Source organism: Medicago sativa, chromosome 4, assembly GCF_051527215.1.
Source record: "Medicago sativa cultivar Bolivia chromosome 4, Bolivia_mono, whole genome shotgun sequence".
In the NCBI taxonomy this organism is placed as follows: domain Eukaryota; kingdom Viridiplantae; phylum Streptophyta; class Magnoliopsida; order Fabales; family Fabaceae; genus Medicago; species Medicago sativa.
Window position 1 is genome coordinate 38,241,653 of NC_140752.1, and position 20,040 is coordinate 38,261,692.

At 35.2% G+C, this 20,040-nt stretch overlaps 1 protein-coding gene and 1 pseudogene across 1 annotated transcript; both read left to right on the forward strand.

Moving 5' to 3' along the window:
- The first annotated feature begins 861 nt into the window (after positions 1-861).
- LOC146929232 (uncharacterized) lies at positions 862-2,266 on the forward strand (annotated as a pseudogene).
- Positions 2,267-17,501: 15,235 nt separating this feature from the next.
- LOC146929233 (uncharacterized) lies at positions 17,502-18,944 on the forward strand. The gene is made up of 2 exons (XM_085707256.1): positions 17,502-17,778; positions 17,914-18,944. Exons 1-2 carry the CDS (start codon positions 17,502-17,504, stop codon positions 18,942-18,944), a joined length of 1,308 nt encoding a protein of 435 aa, XP_085563382.1.
- Positions 18,945-20,040: the final 1,096 nt, after the last annotated feature.

Consider the following 20,040-nt stretch of genomic DNA (forward strand, 5'->3'; position numbering starts at 1 on the left):
TATAGCCATATAATTCATCTACGAGTGCAGTGTAAATATTTAACGATGTTTTAATATAAAATAAAAATTTATTTAATAGAAACACTAGATTAATGTATATTTTGAAAATAATCATGAGGTCATGAGCTTTTAAAATTTTATTATATCGACTTTCTCATATATGTATATAAAAATTTGTTTCCACATATAAACTCATAAATTTGCAACACGTGAGGTGCAAACATTAAACGGTGTTTTCAAAATTTTATTATATCAATTTTCTTATACATGTACATAAAAAATTGTTTTCGTTTATATAAGTAAATAAAATTCATAACTGACAAAAGGCCTTTAACTTTTCTTTTTTGATAGAGTTTCGTTCTCTTCGCCATCGGAATTCAGTTCATTTTCCAGCGATGGTTCTGTGTGTGGTGAATAATTCAACTACCTTTTTTTTAACCAACCATAAGATACTCATACGAGTTAAGACTTTGTTTTGTTGTTGTGTGTATGTGGTGTCTGTATTCGTGGAGTGTGTTTTCTGTCTTATCTTATTTATGAAAAACTACGTAAATGATTTATGTTGCTCTGATTCTGTAACACTTGGGTTGAGGTGTTTCGTTGTTTGTATTGTTTTATTTAAAGTCGATGAGTTATTCTGCTTTAATTATGATTATTTGTTTTTTTTATTGTTGAGTATGTGTAACACTTATTTGAATAATTTTACTTTTTAATTAATAAATAAAAGTCAAGGTAGTAGGATGTTACATAGTTTGTATCAGGTCGGTCCATCCGGTCTAGGTTTTATAATTTTGTTAAGTCCCTATAAACGACATGTATGCAGACATTGTCGAGGCCTGATTCCTGGTAGTCCAGAAAATAATGGTTGTAGGTAGAAATGACCAAGCAATTTATGATGCCTCGGCGCAATGGAACATGTGAATGAGTGTTTGCAGGCGCAACCAAATAGCAGGGAGAAGCTGACGAATTCTGTTGGTTGGGGAGATTTCAGAAGAACTGTCCGCCTACTTTCAAAGGAAGGTACGATCCGGAGGGTGCTCAAATTTGGCTTCAAGGGATTGAGAAGATTTACAGAATGATGGCATGCACCGATGCGCAGAAAGTGTTGTTCGAAACTCATATGCTGACTGAAAAGGTTGAATATGGGTGGGAGAATGCTCGCCAGAGATTGGAGGCTGCAGGTACAAAAATCACTTGGGAAGTCTTCATGAGTGAGTTTTTGGAGAAGTACTTTCCAGCTGATGTTCGCAACAAGAAAGAGATCGAATTCCTTGAGCTGAAGCAGGGAAATAGGTTGGTGATTGATTACGCAGCTAAGTTTGAGGAGTTGTCCAGGTTTTGTCCTCATTACAATGCAGTGGGGGCTGAAGTTTCTAAATGTGGGAAGTTTGAGAATGTTCTACGTCTTTGAGAATGTTTTACGTCCTGAGATTAAGCAGTTCATTGATTATCTGGAGATTCGTTAGTTTTCTGTGCTGGTCAACAAATGTCGGATTTATGAGGAGGATAGTCAAGCGAGGTCTGCTCACTACAAGATTGTTAGTGAGAAGAAGAGTAAGAATAGGATCGTGGTAAACCTTATTTGAAAGAGCTCAACAAAGTTAGTAACTAATTTGGTGGTTTACAATAAAATTTAGGTGTTAAGAAATTATGGTTTGCACAAAATTTCCATGGTAGTAAAAAGTTTAGTAATCTAAATTACTTCCAAAAAGCATATCAAAATTAAAAATGTTGTCTCAAAATGAATTTAAAAAATATTACTCGGTTCTCTCAAAAAAAAAAAAAAATTACTCGGTTAATAAATTTATTTGTTTATAGATACTAGTAATTGTAATTATGACTTTTTTATTCTAATTTAGTTAATTATTGTTACTTAGATGTTATTTTGTTTCTTATCTCTGTTACTTAGATACACACAACTATACATGGTTGCACACTCATGCTGGTTACTCTTCAATTAATTGTGCAATGTATAGTTAGTGAATGTTCAAGCTCCATATCATGCTTGATTTTGTATAAAGTTTTGACAATCATGTTAACTCTAAACTTTTATACCTTATTTGCAGCGTTCTTGTATCCTTGCGTTTGATGGTGCATCAAGGGGGAATGCTGGACCAGCTGGTGCAGGAGCTGTACTCTATGATGAAGATTGGAGTCTGGTATCAAATTTATGCACCAATTCAATTGGGTATTATATCGTTGATTTATAAAACATTGTAGCTGATTCTTATGTTTCTTTTCTTCACAGCGTCTATTGATTCCATGAAGGGCTGGGCTATCAAACAAATAATGCTGCTGAGTATCGCGCTTTTATTTTGGGACTTAATCAAGCAATCTTTACCCGTTTGGGTTGTCTGCCCTTTGGGTTGTCTTGACAACTGTTGATGTGTCTCCTTATACCCGTTTCAAATAAAATTATCTTCGATTATTAAAAGAAGGGTTGAATATGTTTTTAGTCACTATAAATATGTCAACTTTTTGTTTTAGTCGTTCTAAATTTTTTTTCAACTTTTAGTCGTTCAAAAATTTTCCACCTTCACTTTTGATCCCTCATTTGAAGTAAACTCATATAGAATTCATATTTTTGAATTAAATTTTTCCAAAAAAATTCATAATATTATAAGAATCTTTTTTTTGAGCAATATTATAAGAATCTCTCCAAATAAAATTTAGAATTTTTTAACAAAACATGAATTTAATATGAATTTTTATATTTTTTACAGTTAAAAATTCATATTAAATTTTTTTTGTTAAAAATTCTAATTTTTTTTAGGAAATTGTTTTAGAATATTTTACACATTTCTGCACAATTTCATTATAAAATATAAAAATTAAATTAAAAATAGAGACCAAAAGTAGTGATTGAAAATTTTATAAGGACTAAAAGTTGAAGGAAATTTTAGAGGAATTAAAACGAAAAGTTTGTATATTTATAGGGACCAAAAACTTATTTAACCCTTAAAAAAAATATTATTATACATTTTTCTTATCACATGTTATTGGTTTTGTAACAGTTTTTGGGTTACTAGAAAATCAACAACTCGCGTTTAAGGAACTTATGCGACGAGGCTTTGGAGCTAGAGGATAACTTTCACTCATTCAGCTTCCAACACATTCCTAGGGTATTTATTTAGTAATTTGGTCTACAATGTTTAAGTTGCCATGTCTCAACTTGTTGCTGCTTTGTGAATTTGAAAACAATGACTCTGGTACTTGAGAATCATTTTGATCTCTTATGATTTTCTAATTCTAATGCATCTATACGAAGTCATGTTATCCTAGCTAGTTATACTCTGAAATTAGATATACCTGGTTCCACCTTGAATAAAAAATCACCTTCCCACCTAGTTATATGTTATATTTTGTTCAATCTATGTACACAATTCCTAATATTTCCTCTGGTATATCAGAGATCATTAGCACCAACATCATTAGGCTCCTTATTATATGAATATTTACATGCAACTATGAAGCACGGACACTCTTCGGATTAGGCGTGTCCCAGCGTTGGACACGTGTCGTGTCCGACACCAACACGACACTGTTAGCCAATGTTTTTGAAGAGCTATCTTAAATGCAGTCAAACCAAAATTTGACCTTTTAATCGAAGGAATAAAAGGTGCCCTCTTATACTTATGTATTCACATCATAGTTAGATTTGCTGGAAATGCTCGGGACGCGTGTTTCAAATCGACAAACGTGAGTATCGAAGGGCAGTTTGTTTCGGATAAGGTCAAAACGACGGATATTTCCAAGGCACATATGTTTGAAATTCAAATCAAATAGATAAGTGTTGTTAGTTTTAGCAGTTGTAATTTTAAATTCAAATTAGAGTAGTTATTTCTCCTAGTATAAATAGTAGTTTCTCGTAAGAGAAAAAGGTCACAATCCAATCATACACAAAACTTACACTCAAATTATCCGCATGGAAGAGAGAAACGAGTCACAAGTTGCAATGTATGAACATGTGTACCAATTTTCATTTAGTCAATGCAATTTAAGTTCATTTTCTTAAATGTCGTTACAATTTACTTGTTTTCCTTTGAGCAATTCACTTATTTTCATTCAACATAGTCTCGATTGAATTCGACTGGGTCGAATTTGATTGTTTTATTTACTTCTTTTTATTTAATTCTTCAAGAACAATAATAAATTTCGGGAAAATAACAAACACAATATGTCCTTAAGATTTACTAGTTGATCTTGTAAGTAAATAATTTTAAACCAGCGGTTGTTTACCAAAAATCAGTGTAAATAAATTGGCACGCCCAGTGGGACATTTTGCACTTTTTGTTTATAAGTTTCCTTTTGAAATTTATTCGATTAATATTGTTGGTTTGCGTTGTGTATGCAATTGAGGAATAAAAAACAACTTCCTGAAATGACGCGTCCTCCTCCCATCCCAAATGTTGCGGCTACGAATGCTGCCAGTGCATCAAATACATCAACCGATCCACCAGTTTCACAAGTTGGTGCGCAAGCCATACTAACCAGTACTACAAAACCGGTGTGGACATTTTTAGGATCAACAACTTCTGCACATATGTCCTCACCGTTAACATCGGCGGCCTCGATGGCTGCCCAGTCTTCGCAAGCCATTCCTGGCTCTAGTGGCGCGTCGACAAATCTTGCACAAATGTCGTCACCCGCAACCTCGACAGCTTCGACGGCCACTCAAACTTCACAGGCCATTCCTGGTTTTAGTGGTGCATCAACCCAAGGTTCATGGAATTTTGGCACGATGGGCTAGAGGGATAGGCCATATGGTATGCCATCAACTATGATGCAGGGCTTACACACCAATCCATCGTTGTTTTCAGGAAGCCTACATGCGTCATTACCCTCATTGTATCCTCATGGGACGAACGTTCCCGGTCGAACGCCCCAACAATCTTTAACTAATGCTTCCATGATGGCCCTAAGGCAACAGATGGAGGAGACCAATCATGAAATGGTCAACTTGGTGACTCAACAGATTGGTACAATTATCAATCCATTGATGTGGGATACCAATAACAGTTATCAAGCATTAGCCGCCCAAATGGAGCAGATCGCTAATTTCTTCGGCGCCCCTCCAGGGCGAACCACACCGGTACCCCAAAACCCAAATGCAAGGCTAATAGAAAACCTTGCAGAAGAACAAGTAAACCAAGTGCCTGAAAATCAAGCCCAAGTAGCACAACCACGGATATGAGAAGAGCCTGTGAGGGCTCCCATTGTGGTGAATAGACACCAAGATGCAGACCAAGTGGTCATGCAGGCCCATCGAAACAATTACGAGGGCCAGAATAATATATCAAACATGGTCGAAGCCTTATTAGCCAGAACGGTTTTAATATAGGACTACATAGGCCAAATTTTGTATCGGCTTTGTCTGAATACATGCTGAAGACCGATTTACCAAGAAATTGGAAAGTCCCCAAGTTCACTAAATTTGCCGGTGAAACTAATGAATGATCGTCGAGCACATTGCTCGATATCTTATAGAGGCTGGTGATATAGCAAATAATGAGAATTTGGAAATGAAATATTTCCCGAGTTCTCTGACAAAAAATGCTTTTACTTGGTTTACCACATTGGCTCCTCCATCTTTAGTTGGAACCAGTTGGAAACGGCTTTCCATGAACAATTCTACATGGGTCAATCTAAAATTAGTCTAAAGGAACTAGCCAGCGTTCGACGTAAAACGCACGAGTCAATTGACGATTATCTAAACAGATTTTGTCTCCTTAAGGCTAGATGCTTCACTACGGTGCCAGACATTAGTTGGTCGAAATGGCTGCTGGTGGCCTTGACTATTCCGTTCGAAAGAAATTGGATACTCAATACCTTAGAGATATGGCGCAATTAGCAGATAAAGTCTGACAGGTCGAAAGGCTTAAGGCTGAAAAAGCCAGGACGAATAGGTTCCCCAAAAAGTAGAAAGTTACCTATGTAGATACAGGAGACAGTGACCCAGAATTCGAGTGGGTATCAGATATTGTCGAGGATAATGAGATTAATCTAGCAGAATTAAAAGATGGGCCACCTTATGCGTGTAAATTATTAAGGCCATCAAACGGAAAGAATCCTGAAGAACCTAAAAATGACAAATATCCTCCTAAAACATATACCTTTGATGTTTCTAAATGTAAAGAGATCTTTGATCTTTTAGTCACTGACGGCATAATTTTAGTGCCAAAAAAACATGAAACTACCTCCTTTGGAGCAGAGGAAGGAGAGGGGATTTTGTAAATTCCATGGATTTTTAGGCAATAATATGTCTCGTTGTACTCGTTTCAAGGATTCTGTGCAGAAAGATCTCGATGAGGGGAGATTGAAGTTTGGAGACAAAGCCAAACCACCCATGCAAGTTGATGTTGACCCCCTGAAGAAAGTTGACTCCATGTACGCTGAAGTAGTTGGCATAAACATGGTGGACATTGTTGAGGATTTCGATGCTGAAGTCTCTGTCGAAGCACAGTTGCCTGAAGAAAAGTTGCAAGTGGATGCCGAAATGGTTACTAAAGACCATCCATCTGACTACGCGGTGGTTACTGAGGACCAGTTCGCTGAAAGGATGAAGGTGGCATACCCAAAGGCTGAGGAGGATCTGATTGACTTTCTCAATCGATGCAAAATCTCCAATACAAATGCTATGTTGTGTCCCAGATGCAGTGCAGTGTTTGATAAAGAAGCTGCAAAATCCGTCGAAGGGTTTCGACTACAGTCAAAGCAGAAAAATAAATGGGCCGACAACCGCCCAAAGTTCGGCTTCAATAAGAGGGGTGTTCCTTAAAAAACAAAGTCCACAGACAAAATCCCATGCAGAAGCCAAAAGCAAACCTTCAGCCCTCATGCTAGGTCACCCACGGACACTTGGGTCTTCTCTGGAGGCAAGAAGTTTAGCTACTCTTCCCCACCAACCAAATGGGTCAAAAGAGTCATTACGATACCAAATCAGAAAGAGGCATCAAATTCTAACCATTATGCCTAAAGCAATAACTACAAGGGTAAACACCCTATGACAAAGACACAATGGCGTAGATATCAACGCCAGAAAAAGGCGGGAGCCTTGGGAGACGTAACCAATGTCGACGAAGACAAATGAAAGCCAGAGGTGGTTTTTGAAATGATCAAGAAACCAGCCACTAAAAGGATCTTTCCTCCCTTATCAATTTTAAATAAAGATCTTCTGAAGGAGGATGACGAAATGACTTCAAATTTCTCTGATTTTGAGCCCAGCCTCGACATAGTGTGCAATGTAGTATCTACGTTACCTGTTGAATTTGACATCCCATCAGAAGTCAATGAAGTGGAAAGTGATTTCACAGAAGAGATGGCTAATCACAAGCCATTATGCTACTATGTGATGAATAACGGTTGTGTCGAAGATCAACATGTGGTATTCGAGAGACCCGACTTTCATATGACGCTTCATCTCAAACCTTTGTTTATCCAGGCCAAGATAAACGGCGTTGGGGTAAATAAAGTTTTGGTAGACGGTGGTGCCACTGTAAACTTGTTGCCCTAGTTTTTCTTAAGTAAGATTGGCCTCATCGACTCTGATTTGAAGCCTCACAATGTGGTCCTTACAAATTATGAAGGGACTGAAGGGATTTCAAGAGAGGTTTTTCAAAATTTTATAATCCTCTTAGCGGAACAAATCCCATTGAAACGGACCTTGATTAAATCATTAATCACAAATCAAACAGAACACATGCTTAAACACTTTAAGGATTCATGTGTTTACCTCTTGAAGCGCAGAACCTTTGTAGAAGAAATATTTCTGATCACGAGCAAAGCAAAGCAGCGATGCCTCTACTCAGTCCACACGAACAGAACTTCTCCGATGACCGGTGCTAGCCAATTCCAACGGAGATTCAGAGAGAACAAGGTTTAGAGAGCGGCGGCTAGGGTTTCACAACTTTTGTGAATTAGGTTAAGCACTCACAAAAGGTTAGTAATGCTTCAACACGAGGGTTCTATTTATAGAATCACTTGTGTGGTCAGCAAGACAAGCACTTAAGTACACCATACCTTACGGTGCACCATATTTCACTTAAACACATTGTACCTTACGGTGGACCGCGTTTCTCTATTTTTCATAAATTAAATAGTAAATCATATTTAATTATTTAATTACTAATAAGTCTTACTTATTATTTTATAAATAAGTCTTACTTATTTATTTCTCTCTTCTATCTGTCCTTTGTGTGTGACCCTATAGGTTCTCATAACGTTGGCAATAATATTAAATCACATATTTAATATTATAAACAGTGAGCGGTATCTAGCAACACATCACTGCTACCCAAGTGACGAGAATGTCATGTGATCTGACGAAACCTTTCTGTGATAATGATCATGTGTATAATTACCCTTTTGCCCTCATGTCTATATTGAACACAAGGCATAGACCGTGTCATCCTTGTCTAGTTCAATATTGGGCCCGTAGACATTTCTCCTGTTATGTAGGAGGGGCAAATTCCATCTAGGTCACTCATGTCCCTCAGCATGATTCATGGAGTACCCATCAACCAACTTTATAGTCATCCTGTTACGGACAACGTTTGAATGGTGACAAAGCACTCGACTCCAACATCTAGGGTACATAGCGGTTTCAGGTCGAAGGGTGGAATACACCACTATCACTATGAGAATATCTTCTGACACTTTTCATAACTTTTACTATGTAGTATTCTCATAGCGGGTCAATCCAATATAAATATTACTCCTAATATTTATATCTATGTGAAGACTTGATAACTCTTTTATCCATGATCTGTGAGATGTGATCATCAGTCTACCCACATAATAGTCTCTATGCTTTAATGATATCCCACTTCTCAATAAAGCTTGACTACGGATACTTTAAGAATAGTTTCCTTATGTTTAACGGGGTCTCACAATTAAGTTATACTTAATGTTCCATTAAACGGACTTACTATTCTAGGGACTTTATTATTTTGAAACAGAACAAAATCAATAAAGAAATGCCTTATTATTATTATATATTCACAATATATACTTATATCAATATCATGATACAAAGCCAAACCCAATCAACATAGATTAGCTATTAGGGCTTACTCCAACAATCTCCCACTAGCACTAAAAGCCAATCAAATATTAACTCAATATCTATTGGTCAAGTGTTAGCATCAAGCACACTCTGGGCATGATACTATTCTAGTAGATAAGGAACCCTTTCCTATGTTGGTAGGCTACACTACTTTCAATTTACACTTTCGATTTTCCATCGAAAAGAAATTGAAGTGTCAAAGTATACATTTGGATCATTGGTGAGATCAAGTTTTCATTGCTTGCAGGATTTAAACCAATTTTACGTCAGACGAGATCAATGGAATCCGCAACGCAAGAAACACATGTTTTCACTCAGTTATGAGCTAAACAATCCAAATCATATATATTTGACATCTGTAATAGAAACAACAACTATATGAAGCTTGTACTTTTACAAATTTCATAGTTGATATCCTAGCATAACATTTACTCCAAATTACGATCTGGATATACTGTACACCGATATGAAAATCAACACCATTGTAACTCATTTTCAATGTTTCTTTCATCCGTGTTTAAGAAACAATCCAATGTCCTTTAAGACATCCAAGGATATTCTTGAAGGTATTCTAGTGTCGAACACTATAATCAATTTTGGTACATATTAGAAATAATTTTCTAACCATGTCTTACATGTGTAGATAAATTGTTTTGGTGACTAGTATGTCATCTACATACTCCACCAAACTAATATCAATGCTCCCACTAATCTTCTTATTTGCTCAAGATTTCTTTATTTTAAAAAGTTTTCATAAAACTTCATTAATAAAATAAAAATTCAACTTTGAGAAGTTTTCTCTAATTCATAAATGAATTTTATAATACATCTACCTTTCTAGTATCCTTTGGATTAACGAAATCCTACATATGTCAAATACATATATAATGTTATTCCAATTAAGTAATACAACATCGTTATCCATCTTCTAGAACATGTATTATAAAACAATGGGAATTGGCATCGTTAGATTTAAGCATTATGATGATGGAATGGTTTCGTCATGATATGCATCATGAATTGCATGAAACCTTATGCAATCAATCACATCTTAAAGATATTAATAATACCATCCATGTCTGTTTTCTATAAGAAAACTCACGCTCATCTTATGAGTCATACTCATTTGGATGAGATAACCAATATCCATATATGGTTTGTGTACATGGATTTTTTATAAGATCCCATGGCATCTAGCCACTTCTCAAAATCAGGTCATTTGCGACCTTCTAGTAAGTCAGGTGCTCATCTTCCATGAGCATCATATCACCTTGTTGAGTCATGATAAAATCATGTTTCTCATCCTAGTGTTATGACATATCAGACTCATCTAGATCATGTGTTACTCGAACTATCGATTTATCAACAACCCTTTGTTGAATCAGTTCATGTTCCATTCTTAGAGGAAACATGTATTTTGTGGTACTTGAATTAATTCAAGTTCTACATCACTCCCACTGGCTCTTGTAGAGCCATACTCCTTGAAAAGGAATACTCCAGTTTTAACGACAAACAACCTTTGTCAAAAAGATGTAGAAATAGTATATTTTAGTTTCCTAAGGGTACTTCCACTAGTATACATTCATTTAGTTTGGAATTCAGTTTATCGAATAAACCTTATAACCCCAAATTAACATAAAGTCAAACTAGGTACTTTACCTCCATATCAAATATGGTGTCTTTATGATTACCTCAATTGGAACTTGGCGTGGGTAAAGAATAATTGAAAATAAAGCAATTACAAGAGTCACGGAGTTATAATCTTATTTTAGATCGAATCATGTCAAACATGATGAGATATAAATAATCATTATACTCCTTAATTAAGTATTTACCATCACGATTTACTCGTACGGTCTTTATACTTTTCAAACATATTCTTTTTACTTCATTGTTAAACTCTTTGAACAATTTCAAAGATTTCTTGAATCGTGTCAAAAACACTTTTCTCATCTACTATTAATTAGTAATGTTAGATGAAGTAAGAGAAGCAAAATATCTAGCAAATATGTTTAGTGCTTCATATACATCTCATATGTATATCAACTCAAATAGATTATGTGTCCTTTCACCTTTGTTGGTGACCGGTATACTAATCTATTTTGAAAGGTGGGATTCACATCCTTCAAATGATATAAAATCAAATGAGTCCAATAGTCCATATCCACGGATTTTGGAAATGTGAATCACATCTGTTTGTACTAAACAATAATGTCAATGATATACAAAAGGTTCAAATCTCATTTGATCCTCTTTTCACATATGTTATAGATCAGCTTATCAAGATCATGGAACACAAATCCATTACTTGATTAGCATACTTGTATAGAAAACATTATTGGAATAATCGGACAACATTTGTGTATTATTCAACTACACAATCCTTCACTTGTAAATACAAGATTTAAGATTAATGCTTCTATTTTACATGGAACTCAATAACAATTATTTGGTTCATATCAAGTTAAATTTAAGTCCAAGCATTAGTTCCTATGTCAATGAAACAATTTGTTTCATTCTAGACGTAAATGGACTTCACTTATAGTTAATGTCCCGCTTCTTTAAAACTCTATATTTCAACAAATATGAGATTAATCATCAAGTATCATATACTTATGATGCAAAAGTAGAAATTTAACTTTCTATAACTATATGGGCAGATAAGAAGTCTTACTTCTATTTTGACTCTTTCAAAACATTAACAGTTTTTCTCATTCTAAAGAACAATTCTTAATTTTGTACCAATTCAGAAACTCCTTTCTGAAGATTTTGTTCTTCATAAGAACATTTAACAGTATAATAAAAATGTATATGCCGAAGAAATTCTAAATACAGAAAATAAATAAAATAAATGTATCATGATTGAAAAACATATTTAATTAGGTCTTTAATTAAATATGCTCCCACTATTTTACTCAAAACAAATGACCTTCAACATTTGAATCGGAAAATCTCATTGGAATCCATATTTCAATAAATGTATCATGATTTTCTAGTGGGTTGAAATCCATATTTCACCTTGCTTTAAGTCAACGGGGGCTGTACTCAAAACTCAGTTATTTAGGTAGGAACTCCTTCCAATTGTATCTCATACAACTTTCAAATCATTTGAGTGAATAACTCCTTACTCTAATCTATCATATAGATGTTCCCAAACATTGCTTCTAAATTTATTTTAATCTCATTAAAATTAATTTAGTTAAGTTAAACCCAAAAGAATAACACTTGGGTAAATTGGATTACCGCACCGCAACTTACTAGTATAAAATATGCGCTTCACGGAGGCAAAACCCACATATTCGATATTAGTCTTGAAGGGTGTTAAACTTTTGGAAAGCATTAAACTTAATATTTTATTTGAAGTAAATATATATATTTTAATCTTATTAAAATAATCTAGTTAAGTTAGATCCAAAAATAACAGTCAGTAAATAGAATTACCGCACCACAACTTACTAGTATAGAAAGTGCACCTCGCGGAGGCGAAACCTACACATTTCGATATTAGTCTTGAAGTGTGTTATACTTTTGAAATCAATTTACTTCATATTCTATTTGAAGGATTTATATTAAGATTGATCTCACCGACATGTGTATCGCATACACGCGTCTATTAAGATGCATGACATTCATGTTCATAGAAAGCAAGTATTATAAAACATTTAAAACATACATGCTAACATACATCTAAAACATGTTAAGCATACATCACATACATGCGCTAAATAAACATACATTTCATGCATCACATACATAAAATAAATTAGGTAGTATGGTTATGACCTCCTAATGCGTAAGAATTAAATAAACTACTTTATTACAATTCTTTGACCCACGAACAAACTTCAAAAGTTACTTCATCGGAATCATCTTTTGGGCGTCGTCTTCTCTTCAACTCTTGATGCAATTACAATATTTAACTCTTAAATAAAATAATTAAAATAAACCACGACACGCAGGCCGTATTTAAATAAAATAAATCACGACACGCAGGTCGTATTTAAATAAAAATTAAACGCCAAAATCTAAGGTCATAACCATATACCATTAATTAAATTATAGACCAGCACGTAATGAATCAAATATTCATTCATATAATTACCTACTAAAGGATGTCAAGTGCCGTAATTCATATCTATGAATTTAATTAAATAAATAATTATTAGCGAGATATCTAAACGTGATATTAGCTTTTGAGTAGTCAAGCTGCAAACCGTGATTTTAGAAACATCAACAATTGAATAATAATTTCACACGGTATCAATTATTACGTATCAATTGAGATTAACTTGCCAAATTTGTTATGAAGATAATGATATGCCTTAAAATTATCCCATAAAATAGGATACAATTTTAATTCAAATCCAAGCCAATAACTAATTCTCCTAAAAGAAAAGAACGTGTATGAAAAATCATCCCATGATTTTCTATAACAACTAATTACACATATGTAAAACTTAGATATGATAGCAAACTGGTTTCCGAAAAATAATTGAAACAAGGATTTGATCAACTGTGTTACACGATTTCTAAAGTTATACACTTATACTTATTTTGAAACAATTTCAAAATCAATATCATTATTCAATATCCTGGCTGCAATTGAATCACGTTTATATATTTGGTATTTCAAAACCAAATATATTTTATTTCTTATTATAACCATTATAATAACATCCATCAATTGAAAAGAAACTAATTTTCTAATCAAATCTGCACGTAATCAATCGCTAATTTTCGTTTCGAAAAATTTGGATCACTTTCGGTTTTCACAAACAACTTTGGAATATAAGTTTTGCCAAGTATCCTTTTTAAAACAATTTTAAAACTTATATCTTTAGTATTTTGAAACAATTTCAATACATTAACCAATAACCAATTAATACAGAAACACACTAAACAATTAGTTGTGCCTATTCAATTTGCATCAGCAACAGGTCACATACGCGTGTTATTATGATTCACGGTTCACAAAATCGAATAACAGACGAGAACAAACAATATCACAATTCCATTGAACATAGAAAAGAATGATCAGCAAAATTCACGAAGAGATTATGTAGCTTAATCGATTAATATGTGTTAACATAACTTGTGAAACTCCTTTCACAAATAAAATAAATAAACTATACACACAGAATTCAGAATTCATCGTGTAATTCTATTTATTTTTAATAATTAAAACTAAACACATGATTAAACAAAACTAAGCAAGGAGATGCTTACGACACTTGAATATATTATCATATAACATAATCAAATTTGAATTAATGATTCAATTAAAACCGAAGCTCTGATACCACTGAAGGGATTTCAAGAGAGGTTTTTCAAAATTTTATAATCCTCTTAGCGGAACAAATCCCATTGAAACGGACCTTGATTAAATCATTAATCACAAATCAAACAGAACACATGCTTAAACACTTTAAGGATTCATGTGTTTACCTCTTGAAGCGCAGAACCTTTGTAGAAGAAATATTTCTGATCACGAGCAAAGCAAAGCAGCGATGCCTCTACTCAGTCCACACGAACAGAACTTCTCCGATGACCGGTGCTAGCCAATTCCAACGGAGATTCAGAGAGAACAAGGTTTAGAGAGCGGCGGCTAGGGTTTCACAACTTTTGTGAATTAGGTTAAGCACTCACAAAAGGTTAGTAATGCTTCAACACGAGGGTTCTATTTATAGAATCACTTGTGTGGTCAGCAAGACAAGCACTTAAGTACACCATACCTTACGGTGCACCATATTTCACTTAAACACATTGTACCTTACGGTGGACCGCGTTTCTCTATTTTTCGTAAATTAAATAGTAAATCATATTTAATTATTTAATTACTAATAAGTCTTACTTATTATTTTATAAATAAGTCTTACTTATTTATTTCTCTCTTCTATCTGTCCTTTGTGTGTGACCCTATAGGTTCTCATAACGTTGGCAATAATATTAAATCACATATTTAATATTATAAACAGTGAGCGGTATCTAGCAACACATCACTGCTACCCAAGTGACGAGAATGTCATGTGATCTGACGAAACCTTTCTGTGATAATGATCATGTGTATAATTACCCTTTTGCCCTCATGTCTATATTGAACACAAGGCATAGACCGTGTCATCCTTGTCTAGTTCAATATTGGGCCCGTAGACATTTCTCCTGTTATGTAGGAGGGGCAAATTCCATCTAGGTCACTCATGTCCCTCAGCATGATTCATGGAGTACCCATCAACCAACTTTATAGTCATCCTGTTACGGACAACGTTTGAATGGTGACAAAGCACTCGACTCCAACATCTAGGGTACATAGCGGTTTCAGGTCGAAGGGTGGAATACACCACTATCACTATGAGAATATCTTCTGACACTTTTCATAACTTTTACTATGTAGTATTCTCATAGCGGGTCAATCCAATATAAATATTACTCCTAATATTTATATCTATGTGAAGACTTGATAACTCTTTTATCCATGATCTGTGAGATGTGATCATCAGTCTACCCACATAATAGTCTCTATGCTTTAATGATATCCCACTTCTCAATAAAGCTTGACTACGGATACTTTAAGAATAGTTTCCTTATGTTTAACGGGGTCTCACAATTAAGTTATACTTAATGTTCCATTAAACGGACTTACTATTCTAGGGACTTTATTATTTTGAAACAGAACAAAATCAATAAAGAAATGCCTTATTATTATTATATATTCACAATATATACTTATATCAATATCATGATACAAAGCCAAACCCAATCAACATAGATTAGCTATTAGGGCTTACTCCAACAGGGACGACTGGCAATTCCCTTGGTGTTGTTGAAGTAGATTTGATAGTGGGAAGCGTAAGCAGGACAACCATGTTCATAGTGGTCCCATCCAAGGCAAACTTCAATGTATTATTGCGAATAGAGTGGATTCATGGTGTGGGGGCAGTTCCTTCAACCTTGCATCAAAGAATTGTTATATGGAGAGAAGATGGTTTGGTAGAGAATATTGAGGCTGACCAAAGTTATTTTTGGGCCGAAGTGAACAACATCAACAAGAAAAACTTCAACAAGCAGCTTGCAACCATTTCTCCATGCATATCTCTGGGTCCTAAATATGTAGTTGCAAAGGATGAGATGTATTCTATGAAGCTCCACCCAGATGTTGGTTTTTTGGGAAAGAGAACTTGTTGATCACGACTATATAGTTGTTAATCATGAGGAGACTTCCTTAAGGGAAGATAACGTGCTTAGGACAAGAGCCTCAACTTACAAGAAGGTGACTGATGACCTCACTCCATAATGTCCTGCATATGTAATCTCACCAACTGGGTGGGATGTCGAAGAATGAACCATGAGTGAGCCCGACGTTTGGGATAAAATTACGGCCTATGTGGCTGAGAATAAATCTAATGCGGCTAAAGAGGCTGAAGTTTTGCAAGAAGAGGTGGTCGAAACATTAGTAGAAGATGCTGATGATGACCTCGACGATGACCAAAAACTAGATTGCATATATGATGATGAACCTTTGGGTTTCGAAGAAGATCCCATGGGGTCTACTACCAAAATGAGGGCAGAAGATCCTCTCGAAGAAGTGGATCTAGGAGATGGCACCGTTAAAAGGCCAACTTATGTTAGTGCTAAGATCACCAAGGGGTTCAAAGATAGAATTGTGGAACTTTTAAAGGAATACAAAGATTGTTTCGCTTGGGATTACAATGAAATGCCTGGGCTAAGCAGGGAAATGGTGGAGTTGAAATTACCAATTCGACCAGACAAAAAGCCAGTGAAGCAGATTCCTAGAAGGTTTGCACCACAAATTCTGCCAAAGATCAAAGAAGAGATCGAAAGACTCTTGAAAAACGACTTCATCAGAACTGCAAGGTATGTAGATTGGTTAGAAAACGTAGTCCCTGTTAAAAAGAAAAACGGAACTATAAGAGTTTGTATTGATTTTAGAGATTTAAATCTTGCCACTCCTAAAGATGAGTACCCTATGCCAGTGGCAGAAATGCTAGTTGACTCAGCAGCAGGATTTGAATATTTAAGTATGCTTGATGGATATTCAGGTTACAATCAAATCTTTATTGCTGAGGAAGACGTTTCCAAAACTGCATTTCGATGCCCAGGGGCCTTGGGTTGCTACGAGTGGCTAGTAATGCCGTTTGGTTTTAAAAATGTTGGTGCTACGTACCAAAGAGCAATGAATTCGATGTTTCATGACTTCATAGAAGATTTTATGCAAGTTTACATCGATGATATTGTGGTGAAATCATCTTCCGAAGATAACCATTTAAACCACCTACGCCGTTCATTCGAAAGGATGAGGCAATATCGGTTAAAAATGAATCCATTAAAATGTGCGTTTGGTGTTTGTGCAGGTAATTTTTTAGGTTTTGTTGTGCATAAGAAAGGAATCGAAATCAATTAGAACAAAACCAAAGCGATAATGGAGACTAATGCCCCTTCGACAAAGAAAGAGCTGCAGTCTTTATTAGGAAAGACCAACTTTCTCAGAAGGTTTATATCAAACCTAAGTGGTAGAACACAAGCTTTTTCGCCATTGCTTCTTCTGAAGAAAGAAGATGTGTTCAAATGGGAACCAGAGCACCAAAAGGCTTTTGAAGAAATCAAATCATATCTGACTAATCCTCCTATACTTTCACCTCTTCTTAAGAATAGGGACATGAAATTATACATAGCAGCATCTGAATGTACTATAGGGAGTATGTTAGCACAAGATGATGAAAATGGCGCAGAAAGAGCCATTTATTATCTTAGTAGGGTGTTAAATGACGCTGAAACAAGGTATCATCCCAGTGAATAGTTGTGCCTTTGTTTGTATTTCTCATGTACGAAAGTTAAGCATTATATAAAGTCTTTTGATGTTTATGTTTACTCCCATTTCGATATAATTAAGCATATGTTGTCAAAGCCAATTTTTCACAATAGAGTTGGTAAATGGGCCTTAGCTCTTACAGAATACTCATTGACTTATCAATCATTAAAATATGTGAAAGGCCAAATTGTTGCTGATTTCATTGTTGATCATTCAATAGTAGAACCTTTATCAAGTGTTGTTGATAGCCAACGTTGGAAATTGTATTTCGATGGATCCATCCATAAAAATGGTACGGGAATCGGAATTTTGATCGTCTCCCCAAAAGACGTTCCAACAAAATTTAAGTTCCATCTTAACCAATTCTGCTCTAATAACGAGGCCGAATACGAATCCTTAATAACTGGGTTAGATATTCTACTCGAACTAGGGGCAAAACATGTTGGGATAAAGGCTGATTCAGAGTTAGTATTGAAACAATTAACGAAAGAATACAAATGCACTAAAGAAAATTTAATCATGTATTACGTTGCTGCGAATGCATTACTTAAACGTTTCACCCATGTGGAAATTCAAAACATTGCCCGAATAGAGAATCAAGAAGCCAATGACTTGGCCCAAATGGCTTCAGGATATAAGGTCTCGAAAGAAAAGCTGCAGGAACCCATTGAGATCAAGAATAAGCGTAGTTCGAGGGAAGCAGCTTCAAGCAAATTATTAATACCAAAACTTGGGGGGCAAGAGGCATCAGGCGAATGCGCACAAGGTACGAATTTGGTCGAAATTTTTATTATTAACAATTTAAACGACAGCGACTGGCAAAAGCCAATAGTTAATTACTTAGAAAGCCCCGATGGGACAACTTGTCGAAAGGTAAAGTATAAAGCCTTGAGTTATGTGATTGTGGGAAATGAATTATTCAAAAAGACTCCAGAAGGGGTTTTACTCAAATGTCTTGGAGAAACAGAGGCATATGTGGCTGTTTCCGACACTCATAGTGGAGCGTGTGGAACACATCAAGCAGGCCATAAAATGAAATGGCTATTATTTTGACAAAGGGTATATTGGCCAACCATGCTTAAACACTGCATAAACTTTGCAAATGGTTGCCAAGATTGTCAAAAACATGTTGGGATACAACAGGTACCAGCAAGTGAATTACATTCGATAGTGAAGCCTTGGCCATTCAGAGGTAGGGCTTTAGACGTGATTGGAGAGATCAAGCCTAAATCGTCAAAAGGCCATAGGTACATTTTGGTAGGGATAGATTATTTCACCAAGTGGATAGAAGCAATCCCTTTACGAGATGTCACTCAAGATGCAGTCATAAATTTTATCCAAGAACATATCATCTATAGATTTGGCATCCCAGAAACTATCACTACAGACCAAGGATCGGTGTTTACAGGTCAGAAAATGGTAAAATTTGCGCAAGAAACAGGATATAAACTGTTAATTTCGACACCATACTATGCCCAAGCAAATGGTCAGGTCGAAGCAGCAAATAAAAGTATTATTTCCATAATAAAAAAGAAAACTAAGAGGAATCCAAGAAATTGGTATAAAGTCCTTAACGAAGCATTATGGGCATGTCGAACTTCTCCCAAGGAATCGACTAACACTACTTCTTTTAGGCTAACATTTGACCATGATGCAGTGCTACCAGTTGAAATCTATCTTCAATCAACTAGAATCCAAAGACAATGTGAAATTCCAACAAATCACTATTGGAATATGATTCTAGACGAATTAGTTGATTTGGATGAAGAAAGGCTAATGGCGTTAGAAGTCCTTACAAAGCAAAAGGAGAGGGTAGAAAAAGCTTACAACAAAAAGGTTAAATCGAAACTTTTTGCTCAAGGGGATTTGGTTTGGAAAGTCATTTTGCCAATGGATAAGAAGAATCGAGTTTTGGGCAAATGGTCACCTAGTTGGGAAGGACCATGGGAGATTTTAAGAGTCTTCTCGAGCAATGCGTATGAGATCGAAGAATTAAATGACGACCGGAGAATTTTGCGCATAAATGGGAAATATTTAAAGAAGTATAAGCCATTATTGCAGGAAATCAAAATTATGCAAGAGTAGTTCGAAAAGAAGCATAGACATGGCATTAAATAAAGTGCCAACTAACGGGCAGATTACATCAAAA